General features: G+C 39.8%; 1 protein-coding gene across 1 annotated transcript; it reads right to left on the minus strand.

Moving 5' to 3' along the window:
* Nucleotides 1-3300: 3300 nt before the first annotated feature.
* On the minus strand, nucleotides 3301-11234 carry TNFSF14 (TNF superfamily member 14). Its single transcript, XM_070935251.1, has 4 exons — nucleotides 11019-11234; nucleotides 8558-8594; nucleotides 4367-4414; nucleotides 3301-3722 (listed from the first exon to the last, which is right to left on the minus strand). The coding sequence occupies exons 1-4, from the start codon at nucleotides 11232-11234 to the stop codon at nucleotides 3301-3303; spliced, it is 723 nt and encodes a 240-aa protein (XP_070791352.1).
* Nucleotides 11235-12446: the final 1212 nt, after the last annotated feature.

Below are 12446 nucleotides of genomic sequence, written 5' to 3' on the forward strand. Positions count from 1 at the left end.
CAACCCGAAGCCGCAGGTTAATGTCCTGGAATTTAATTTGTTCCTCTCACAAGGGCCTGTATTCAGTAAATGAAGCTCATTGGGACTGACTTTCTACCACACTAGACAATGCTGCTAAAACTGAGCAGATGGTTTTGGTTCAGGTTACAGAAATGTTGCCGTTTTCCATCTACCACCCTTCTCTTCAACACACTCCAGCCAGCCAAGCATTGCAGGCCACAGGAAATCCTTTCTGTAATGCTATCGAGCCCCTGTGGTGCGGTTTGACTAAAGGAAGCAAGTGTGAGGCACAGCAGAAGCCATGTGAACCTATATAATAATGTTGCAAACATCTATTGCCACCACTTTCCTATTTATCTCCTAATTATTATTTGTTCTTCATCTACGATTATCCAGAAACCTTTCTCCCACTATACATAATAAGAAGAGTTATATTATTCTCAGTTTTACTTTAATTCCCTAGCATTAAAAAAGTAGCATTTTCCACTGAGGCAGACAGCCTGCGATCTCCAGGGGAGTTGCTGCACCAGGAGATAAATTTTTTGATAAAGATACTACAATAGAGATTAAAGAGCTACTGAAAAGTCAAGGAATCTAGTGTCAGGGAGTTTTTCAGAGATGTGAAAGTGGTTCTTCTGAGAGAGGCACATGTATGCATGTGTATCTTTTGACCAGAGTTGGCAAATAATTTATGAAATAAGAGAAAATGAGGCCTAACTGGCTTATGCCATCTCAACATCTTTTGCCATCCCTGCTTCTTCAATTGAACTTTGCTCAGCACTGCATGACCACACCATCTAGATAGCTTTCGCAAAAGCATATTTGTTTATTTTAGACAAAATAAGACAAAACCAGTCTTTCAATTCCAAAACAAAAAAATAAGGCTATTTATTATACAGATGAAAAGCCTATAGTATCAAATCATAGCAATATTGCAATAAAACACAAAAGAACAGGAAGTAACCGAATATCAGTCAACCAACTATAGCAGCAGGATGCCAAGCTTAACTCTACAAAAAGCCTGGAAGATAAGAGGCCTCAACCAATCTTTCAAAAGTGAAAGCTAGGGAGCCAACAAAACTTTCCAGGGCTTGGTCCTACTAGTGAGATTATCCTAGAATGACTGCAGATAATGTTTTTTTAAAAAAGATTATGCTGCAACTGCATGATCAAAATCTTACCCCATTTTTACACGCTACACAGATAAAAAAGGACTTCATTCGGCTGTTAACATTTTGGATCTTCCTTCTGCTGCCCCACAGACACTCCTGCCAGCTAAGCTATGTCCTGCAAGGCCAAGAGGCAATGAGGAAAGCCTCCATCTAAACTGATGAAAGGTTTAAAAGTAATACAAGAACTTTGTTGGGAAATAATCTGGAAACCAGTGTAATTTAAACAAGGTGCAATATGGCGTGGACACATCCCTGGCTCCCATATTCTATCATAGCTCTAGTTTTCAAGTCCTATTTCAGAGCAGTCCCACAAACAATATATTTTGACACATTAATCTTTGGAATTTTATTTTATCACACACATACTGTAGCTGTTCCATTAAAATTGCTTGGTGCCCTTCTTTGAGAGCCTGGTTTACGCCAATGTATAATTATCCCATTCAATACAGGATTGGGAATTAATCCATTTCCTTCTTATTTAATAAAAGGCTGAATGATTTCTTTGAGCACTAGAGCAGAGGTAATTTTGATTAGAGAAGTTTTACTTTTAATCATTTCTTCAGTATTAAGGTAGCCATCCATATATATTTCAAAAAGTATCACACCTTCTGCTCTCAATAATATTTGAATGCTTCTGTTTTGTTATATAATCCTCTTTTCCTTAAGGGATATAAATGTAATCAAATCTGATTGGTCACATGGTTTGGCAGGATTTGCCCTGTTTAGTACAAAATCCCTGATTGGGTAGCATGAGCCAGTGACTAATCCAGGAAATGCTGCCCTATTTGGGCATTACAGTAGTAGCACGATCATATGGTCCAATATCATTATATGGATATTCCCATGTTAATGCAGCAACTGTGCAGAAGGAAAAACAGCTAGGCACTCATAGAAGAGAATGGTTAATATAACCCTTCAAAGGTCTTTTGGTAGGAGATGAGGGAGAAGCATCAGAGAATAAATAAAGCCTAAAGGCTGATAGTGGCAATGTCTATCCAAGTACTAAATGGCTTCCTGAGCTCTGACCAAAGCCAATAATAAAGGAATGGCTTTATTCCTGACTATAGGACCCATGTCATAGTCAGAAAGCTGCCCAGTCATTCAAGCTTAGCTTACATTTGACATTTCACTGCAATGATAAGCAACAGTGCACCAGCACAGGAAGCTCCTTGGCTCAACAATGCTGTGTCAGTGTAACTATAAAATGGCATTTTGGAATGTGCTGGGTAGACTGTTCAAGATGAAGTGACTCATGAGTAAGCCTCCAAAATCTTGATCCTAAATTTAGGGGGCTCTCTCCACTGCTGAGTTGAAGTGCTGCCCATCCATTTAAGTTCCCCCAGGCAGAACTTGTCTCTGCTCAGAGTCCATCCCTGTCCTGCCTCTATTACTTTTGTTTCCACTCACGGGTAGTTTCCTGACTTCACTCCAAGGGTGACAAAATCTCAAGGGCTGTCCTCTGGAAGGGTCAAGATAAGAGAGGAAAATATCATTCCGAGGCTTTCTCAGTGCTGGGCTGCTGAGAACAAGACAAAGTTAACTTCATGGGAACAAGGCAGAACATAGAGACTGCCATGGCAAGTTTATGCTGTAGGTGGGTGCAAGTGGGGAAAGGCTCCTGTATATACAGCAGCTTTTCAGAGACCATGAGGTGATACATTGTCATTTTCTTTGTCCACCATGACTCCTTATCAGACTGACTTTGCAGGATTTGACAGCATTTCAAATAATAATGTATAAAAAATAGAGTTACCCCCCCCCCCCAAAGAAGTGCACCTATTACCTAAAACAGCCATACACTTGGGATGCCAGTCATGGGTGACTAATTGACAGCTCAATCAAAGAAATGTCAGCTAGTTCTTTGAAGAAATAGAAGAAGTTCACCTATGTTCTCCCCCCCCACACCTCCCACACCAAATATTTTCTCACCCTTTTTTATTTTGATCATGGCCAACCAACAGTTTATCAAACAACTTTTTCTTCTAAAAAATGAGCAGACCTCTTGCCCTCCTTCAACATATTTGAAAAACGTCTGAAGCAACATTGAGAGATGACCCCACTACAGTACAAGGAAGGATCCCTCTTCATTGCTCAACTAAAATCAAGTCTATGTGCAACCTTAAAGCCTTTAGATCATGAAGGTGCCGAATTGTGATACTGAGTCATCCTTGTACAACAACAGCTCCTTGTTTGTTACTTTGATGAACACTTCTTCCTCCTCTTCTAGATACACCATCCCAGCAAGGAAGCTATTGCCGTGCCACTGTTCACTGTCCTTAGAGTTGCAATAGGTAATGTAGTTGGTCAGAAGTAATAGCTCCTTAGGATACCGAGATGTCCTTTTGTAAATGCTGTGGGTAAAAAGGGAATTTCTCTGGTGTTTGGTTAGACAGCTTGAATATGCCAAGCTGAGCTTGGAATAGATGTAGTAGTAGCCAGACTTGTTGCAAATCAGTGAACCAGCTTTGTAGTCCATGTCATGCAAAAAGGCAAAACCGTTCTGATGTTCCCACTGCAGGACTCCATCTATAATTGCAGTGTCGGGGGGTTCTGGAAAACACAACCAACCTTGTTTCATAGATGGGCAGAGAGGTAAGCAAACAATTTTCATAGAATCTTCACTAATAGATCAGCAATGAAAACTAATTTTAACAATCTGGCTTCAAAACACACACATAGAGAACACTGAACATTGGCGAATCATTGCCTCAAATTAAGCTGAAACTTCATTTTGGGATGGGAAAGGGCAGTGAGCTCTGAGCCTTACCTCCCTCACCCCCACAGCCAGGTTCATTTCAACATAATATCCTCATATATAGATGCTGTTTTGCTGTAGGTATGAGACATCCACCCTCAGCTATGGTGCTCACTGGGTGATTTTAGTAGATAATTCCTCTCTCATTCTTAGTGTACCCTCCATCACAAGGAATAAATTGAAGGAGGGAGTACCACCTTACTCTCCTGGAAGGAAAGTGGAACAGAAATCTAACAGTGAAATAAATGACAATCAGAATGCCCGAGTTAGCTTTGCAGGTGTCTAAAGCAGTGTTCCTCAATCTCAGCAGTTTTAAGATGTGTGGATTTCAACTCCCAGAATCTGCCAGTCAGGTCTCAAGGATTCTGTCTTATTCACAAGCAGCTTCCATGCATTTAAAAGCTAAATAGAAATATAGCTTCATAAAAAGATTTCCTACCTAGTGTCAGATGAGCAGATGGTCTTTTGAGAGGAAGCTTGGGTGGAGCTGTTAAAAGGAATAAGATGAAACTGATTGTTATCAAAACAGGTACAAGCTTGAGAAGGCTCTATACAAACTCAATGCAAGTAATGAAGGCATATTTCAAACACTGCAAATGATAGAATGCAATTATATATTGAAAATTAAAATACACTAATTATATGCACTAAAACTATCAATAACATAAAACTCCCTTTCAGGTAGAGTCTGGGTGACTGGATGGAGCTGAGTATTTACTGGCTGGATGCCCTTCCTGACACCTATGTGGAATTGCAGCAGATATTTTTTTCTGTGTGCCCTAGGAGAGAAACATCTGCTACTACCTAGGATTGAACTTTAAACTTTTTGAGTGGGAGGCAAGTGTCTTCACAACTAGGATCATCTTTAATTGTCCTATAATTTGGGAGCAAGAGATGATGTTCTCTTCCTGCATTTGTTAACTAGACTTTGAAGAGTAGGAGCATCTATGGACCTGGTACCAAGACAGGTGCAGAATGGAAAATGTAGTCATTCAGATAATCAGGTCCTGCTGAATCAATGTCAGGGCCTTAAATTGTGCATGGCAGAGGATGGCAATCTAGGTATATTCCTCCCAGAATTGATGGGAATTAAAGAAGAGCATCATGTTTCTCTTTCCCATTCAATTGGGCCAACCAAGGTAACTGTCAAGTAATTTTTGATAAAATTGCATGGCCTGGCTGGACAAATTGTGTTTATTGATGTTTCAGTTGCTCATTCAGTCTTTACTGGTCTGTGTGTGTTCAGAAGTTTTGAGATTACAACTCCCAGAATTCCAATAGTTATGCTATTTGAAGGTCATATTTCATTGGGGAGATCTGGTGGGAAAAATAATTCTCGAATAATAATTCTTGTGGCTTCTTTGGTAATAGACATTTCTTGTTTTTACTCTTTCCACTGCTGTTTCTATCAAGATGTATACTGTACATCTTTTTTATAGATCCTCCACACTCCTACAGTGTCTCACCCACAGCATTTCTCCATGCTTATAATAGGTTACTATGAATTGTTCCACTAATGCATTATTCCCTTAAGGTGTGGAAAAATTGACACAGTATGCAACCAGAAGTATAACTGAGAGGGTGGATAATGGAAGGTGTTAGTTTAAAGACTTGATTTGATTTTTTTCTTTACTCACCCAAGGAAATATAGAGTTGCTATTGTATTGAGTCTTATCATGTAGTGAAAACCCAATTAAGATTTGACTCTAGTTCCCTAATCAAGTGATTTTCTTCTTCTTCTTAATTGTCTATGGGGATTCTCAATCATCCAGGTCGTCGTTTTCCCAAATGTGCTGTTTCCAAAAGGCAACTGGATTTTCTTGGTTTTATTTTTTCTTTTGAAAGCTTTTTATAGAAAGCTTATTTGAAAGCTTATTATTCTGATAATAATGAACTGAAGAAGCTTCTTGGTTGAGAAGCAAAATGTTTTCAAAGGGTGGGGGGACTCAAGACAGTCCAGTTGCTTTTTGGAAAAAGCACCTTTGGTACAGTTTTCTTCCTAGTGTTTTCCTGCAAGTGCAGTATGCTTTTTTTTAAATCATCTGAGTGCTGATCCATTGTTTGTGACAGGATTTGACCAACCAGCTTGTTGCCAAGCCTGGCATCATGGGCAGAGAGAAAGGGATTGACTTAAGGTCACCCAGCCGGCTTGCATGATAAAGTGAGATTAGAACTCACAGTCTCCTAGTTTCTAGCCTGGTGCCTTAATCACTAAACCAAACTGGCTCTCAATTAGCCTAATAATGTGAACTATAGCTCACAAAAGTTTATGCCAGAATAACACTGGTCGTTTATAAAGTACCACAAAACTCTTCATTGTTCTCTGTGTTTTGCCACTAGGTGCTCTTGCAAAAGAGCTAAAAAAGGGCCATTAAAGGGGCATTCATCAGTAATCTTCCAGCCCTCAACAAACCTGACTCTAAGCAGTTTTAAGCACATCTTAATAGACTGAAACATTTTGCCATCTTGCAAATTATTCAGTCTGGACTGCAGGCTTCCATTCTCAGTCACTATTTCCCTCATTCCTGTGCCCTCCCACCATCTTATTCCAGGAAAGCAATTGCCAATAACTTTTCTTCTTGTAAGTAGTGGTCTTGGACATTTTCTCTTCTATCTATCTATCTATCTATCTATCTATCTATCTATCTATCTATCTATCTATCCTGTTTCCCCGAAAATAAGACATCCCCTGATAATAAGCCCAATTGGGCTTTTGAGCGGATGCACTAAAATAAGCCTCCCCCCCCGAAAATAAGCTGTCCCCAAAAATATTTAAACTCAGAGCTGGAAATCAGGTAAGACGGCAAGAGGAGCCCCATCTTGCTCCAAAATAATAAGACCTCCCCGAAAATAAGGCAAAGTGCTTATTTTGGGGTTAAAAAAATATAAGATAGGGTCTTATTTTTGGGGAAATTCAGAATCTATCTATCTATCTATCTATCTATCTATCTATCTATCTATCTATCTATCATCTATTTATCTATTAACAGGTGATGAAGTCCTTCATTTTTTGCCTTTCAGAAATAGTTGCCTGTCTGTTCTGATGATAGAGCAACTGGGCAATGCTAAGAAATCCAGATCATTTCAAGTTTCCTTCAGCTCACAGAAATGCTTTGGAATAAAGAGATGAAATGCGGTCATTTTTACTATATTACAGGAGCAATACCCACCACAACCAGTGAACTATTCAAAAATTAAGAAATGGTGACTTTAAAAAATAATATTCCTGAATGTCTTCTTTAAAAAAAAAAAAGACTGGATGGAGGATCTTTGGCTACTAATAGATCTAATAGTGATGGTAAACCTATGATATATGTGTCAAAGGTGACATGGCACAACACATCTGCGTTCATAACATTCGACAACAACTATTCTCAAAAGCATGACCCATTTTCATGCACTGTTTGGAGGTCATGAAGGATGTGAAAGAATGGTTTTTGTAGAGTTTTCAGAGGCTGCAGGAGAACATTCTGCGAAGTTGCTTAAGAATAAAGGCTTCAGGTGACCCAGAGCAGCTCGAGTAGGCTGCAAAAGGCTGCCTACAGGTAAACAGCATGCACTATCAGATCCCTGGGAACACTAGATTGTGAGAGCAACCAATCATGCCATTCTTCAAGGCTTATATGCCTTGAGGAAGGTTACTAGGTGGCCTTTTTGAATGGCAGCAGTGGCGCTAGGGCTGAAGTTGAGTCCCAGGGCCTCTAGTTCAGCCTCAGCCTCAGTGCTGCCACCTAGTGTTATTGTTCAGAGCCTAGGTCCTAGGAGGAAGGGAGATAGAGAATTGTTTCTCTTTTGTTTGGGGGAGGGATTGACAAACCAGCAGTGTCAAATTAGGTTTTTTTCTACATTTTTGACATACTGAATCCAAATGGTTTGCCATCTGTTGGAAAATGAATCTGGGAAATGCTAAGCCTTAACAGTGAAGAGAACTATGCACGAGTGTTTCTTTTGTACAGTCAAAACACACTGATTGAGGACTGAATTGCTTTCCTCTTTCCTATATTTCATTGCAAATCAATACTATTCACTATTGTCTTTGGAGATTCTCAGTCATCCAGGTCATGGTTGTCCCAAAAGTGCCGCCCCCCCCCCAAGGCAACTGGACTTTTGGAAAGAGCTGAAGAAGCTTCTTGGATGAAAAGCAAGACATCCAGTTGCCCTTTGGAAAAAAGTACTTTTGGGGCTATTCACTATTGGAAAGAAAAGAGAAAACAGTAAGGAGTAACTGTGAGTATGTATATACATATTTGCATGTGGGGCAGAATGGGCTAAAAGGGGACCCTTCATCATCTGTAAACTTCCCACCCTGCAAAGAGGGAAGGTATAGCATGTAAACTGACTGAATCTGCAGCATAGAAATTGTCACTTAGCATTGGAAGGATTGGTTGTGTGCCAACAAGTTGGTGTTGAATTTTAGTGGCCACAGACAGATTTGCTCCATCACACTCTTTCCCTTTATGGATTTGTGAGAATGGAACTTTCTGTAGTACCCATATTATAGTATCTGTGAAATCTGTTTTAATTCTACTTCCCACTCATTGCTGAAAAATAATGACTCTGAGGCACTTAAAGGGTATCATATTGAATCAAGTCTAGGTGAAGACTGAAACAAAAGAGAAGAGAAACTTACCTTGTATAATTTTTTCAGCAGTCGCATTGGCTGTTCCCTAAAAAAAAAAAATCAGTAGATAATTGTTAATAAACCAAATGGAAAAAGCACTAGAAATTCACTACCCAGGAGCTCTCCTTTTGCTACACATACATGCCTCTTCTCCACAAAACATTCTTATTTATTTAACACATTGCTTTGGAATATTAATTTCCACCAAAAGAAAGAGAATCAAAGTTCAAAACCGAATTCTGAACAAAAGTCTGGATTCCACATGTTGTTCCCTTCTATTTCTCCAATAGGAACATAAAGAATCTTTGGGAAAAAAAAACAATCAATACAATAACAGGCAGCTGTGGCAACCACAACAGAGGTTAAATGAAGGTGAATTCACCATCTGTGCACTTATCCACAAAGTTTGGTCCTGCATTCACTTGATATATGCACAAAGATCATGCATGGGATGAATTGGTCAAGATATCCTCACAAGATTCTTTAACATTCAGTCATTCTTCACTTTGATGAGTTGAATTATGACTGAGAGTATCCTGTGTTGAAACTTCTTAAGAAAGGATGGCTGGTGCCTGAAAACATTCTGCAAATGCCTCAGCAAGGGAAATTGGTGAAGGCATAAATATGGGTGAAAATAGTTTATATTTCTTAGAACTGCCTATCCCTGCCCCCCCCAAATCTAGTTGCATTTGCAAGAGCAGAAAGTCAGTCTGAACGGAAGCCAGCAAAAACAGAGGAAGAGAACTCTCCTTTTTGCATGAAAACCTGTGCTACTATGGTTCTATTAGAAATGTGATAAAAACAGAAACCTCCTAATACTGTATATCCTGATCTCGTGCTCAGCCTACATTTGCACAGAAATAAATCTTAAATCACAGAAACTCATGAATAATAATAATTAATTAATAAGAATTGTTATCATTAGTTTAGGTATGCATTTATATTATTATGTTATTATTATTGTTTTTATTATATTATATCAGGACAATCAGGGATTAGCTGTAAAAAAAGCAAGTTGTGCTTCTCATTGGAAATTACATATAATCCCGTCTATAGAATAATGGCAAATTAAGTTGTGGGAGATGTAAAAAAGGACATATTTGAAAAACAAATCTAATATAGAATTCAATTCAGCATGGAAACCATTCCTAGGTTATATGGCTTGCAACACATCTGAAGTTTGAATCTCTGTCAACATAAGGTTTTAACCCCAAACCAGAATAAAAGAACACCCACCCACCATTTTTGCATTTTAATAATCCAGAAGTGTGCAAAAAAAAAATTAAGAGAGGATTCTAGGATAAGAAGCCAACTCCATATTAGCGCTACAGTGGCTGGGCTCACAAATCAGGCTAATTCACAATCAATCGTGATTTATGAGTATAAACCCTTAGTGGGTTTGGTTCACACATTTTGTTTAGCTATCTGCAATGATTTAGAAAGCACGCAATGGCTCTTTGTAGAACATGCTACCGAAATCAGGCAAGCTATTGATCTGGCTTGGAGGAATATATGACCAGCCTCTGTCATTTTTTCCTTAAGAAAAAAGGGAAAATAGTTGTAAAATATAGAAAGATTCCAAATAGGAGATACTCTGCTGACTTATCTGTAAAATTCTCCGAAAGTGGCAAGGTTATTGTTTAATTGCCCTTTGTATTTCCATCTCATACAAGGTACATTAGAAGAGACTAAAAATAGCAGTGCCATATACTAATTATTGGTCTCGTGCTTAAGGTAAAGGTAAAGGTTCCCCTCGCACATATGTGCTAGTCGTTCCCGACTCTAGGGGCGGTGCTCATCTCCATTTCAAAGCCAAAGAGCCAGCGCTCCCCAAAGACATCTCCGTGGTCATGTGGCTGGCATGACTAAATGCCAAAGATGCATGGAGCACTATTACCTTCCCACCAAAGGTGGTCCCTATTTTTCTACTTGCATTTTTTACGTGCTTTCAAAATGCTAGGTTGGCAGAAGCTGGGACAAGTAACGGGAGCTCACCCCATTATGCGGCAATAGGGATCTCATGCTTAGATCAGATTAATTGAATAGCTTTTAAAAGCTCCAATGTTTTCAATGACCTTTGAAATCTAGATCCTGCTGTTCAACTGACTTGCTGGAAGAGCCCTTCTCTCTGTCTCCCACCAATAATTTTTGCATTTTGAAAGCTACTTTGACCATTGTCAGTACAACCCTCTAATATATCATACTTAAGAAATTACTATTCTCTTTTCTCCAACATACCACACATATTCCTGCACACATACAAGAGCACACACCTAGTATGTGGAGCCAACCCCACTGAGAAACGATAGCAAAACTGTCCTGGTTTCAACTGTAGAGAAACCAAATACTACTGCACCAAGGACACATGGTCCAGCATATTCATTGACTAGGTTCCTCCTCCAACTCCCTGGCCTCTTCTTCCTGTCCCACTAGAATCTCATTCTCACCACGCTTTATCACTCTCTATGACCTGTTCCATTGCTGTATCCAGTTCCTTGCGAAAGGAAGTCAGGAGATAGGCTTGGATGGTTAAGCCGCTCAGCATCAGCAGCACCAGGAATCCCAAGAACAGCTGACCAGCTTGCCATTTCTTCGGACTCCTCCGTCTGGGTGGCACAAAGGGAACATCCCTTAGTGTTGGATCCACAACAAAAACAGAGGGGTACCCTGCAGCCGCTTCCATCATGTATCCTTCAGTGGAAGTGTGGAAGGAACTGCAGAACCCAGAGGCGTGCTGCTTATCTACAGACTGAGTCTTGTACATGAGAGAGAGAGAGAGAAAGCATGCAACGCCCACAACCCCTGGAGAGGAAACCACAAGGTTACTCAACTGTCCTTTATACATGCACTGGCCATGTTTGACTTGGTGGGCTGGGACTTCCTTGAGGGAAACTACTTTTCTTGTCTTTTCCTGGGTGGGTACATCAGGTTTTTGGTTTGAACACTGACATTTTGCACTTCCCACCTATTGCCATGAAGGGAAAGATGTGTGTAACTGGGAGTAGGGCTGTCCTTCCTCTGTTCAGGATTGCTGTCTGCTCCCAACTCATGAACAGTGAAAACTGAACCCAAAGTCCACGAAAAGAGAAGCCCTTGGACTACAGGTAGGTGGAAAGAAGTGTTGGGGGTGAGCAACTTACTCACTATGTAAGAAAATGTGGTTAGCTAGACAATAGATAACTCTCTCCTTTTAAAGCCCATAAACTAATAGATTTTTTAAAATGTATTTTTGTGATAGAGGTGAATGCTTTGGTGAGAACTCTGAATGAAAAGGACAGCAAATGAAACACCACAAGCAAGCATTGCTTCTTGAAAATATTTCTCTTCTTATCATGCAGATGGATAGGGAGTATTTAAATCCAACATGTAGATAATTTAGTAGAAAGGACAAGCCTCTGTTCTTGCCAGCCTTTGGCACTCTTCAGAATTATTGGAAATACAACCCCAAAATTCCCTAGCAAAATGGGTTACATTATGGGCAGGAATCAATAATACGGCGCTTCTCTCCCTTCTTTGTACAGTATGTAACTTCCATACATGAGTGACATCTGCAAAGGAATCCATCAGACTATTGCATTCCAGGAAGTCCTGGGTGGTAATATACACTTCCTCTTTTCAGCTAAAACTAAACTGATTGCTCGGGTGGAATAATGCTCCCTAGTCCCTTTGAATAGGTCAACTTCTATTGGTATGACTGAAAGTTTCACATGACTGTGGTCCTCTTTTCTCCGATGAACTGTCCCTGATCTCTCCCTGGGGACACAATTGAGGAGTCCCCACCCACTGAATAATATCTGCTGACAGTGTTAAATGCAGTCACAAGCAAATCCAAGCATAGTCTGTGTTTGTGGGCTTGACAACACAGAACAATACATCTGAGATCCACTTTCCTTCTTTC

The sequence above is a fragment of the Pituophis catenifer genome, unplaced genomic scaffold, assembly GCF_029215685.1.
Source record: "Pituophis catenifer annectens isolate HBS135680 unplaced genomic scaffold, rPitCat1.0.hap2 SCAF_2, whole genome shotgun sequence".
Classification (NCBI taxonomy): Eukaryota; Metazoa; Chordata; class Lepidosauria; order Squamata; family Colubridae; genus Pituophis; species Pituophis catenifer.

Bases quoted from the DNA above. Each gene is read 5' to 3' on its own strand.
- TNFSF14 (XM_070935251.1), bottom strand. From the start codon at position 11,234: ATGATGGAAGCGGCTGCAGGGTACCCCTCTGTTTTTGTTGTGGATCCA. The intron at 8,595-11,018 runs GTCATAGAGAGT...TTTTTTTTTTAG, and splicing joins TGGATACAGCAATGGAACAG to GGAACAGCCAATGCGACTGC. The intron at 4,415-8,557 runs GTAAGTTTCTCT...TCCTTTTAACAG, and splicing joins TGCTGAAAAAATTATACAAG to CTCCACCCAAGCTTCCTCTC.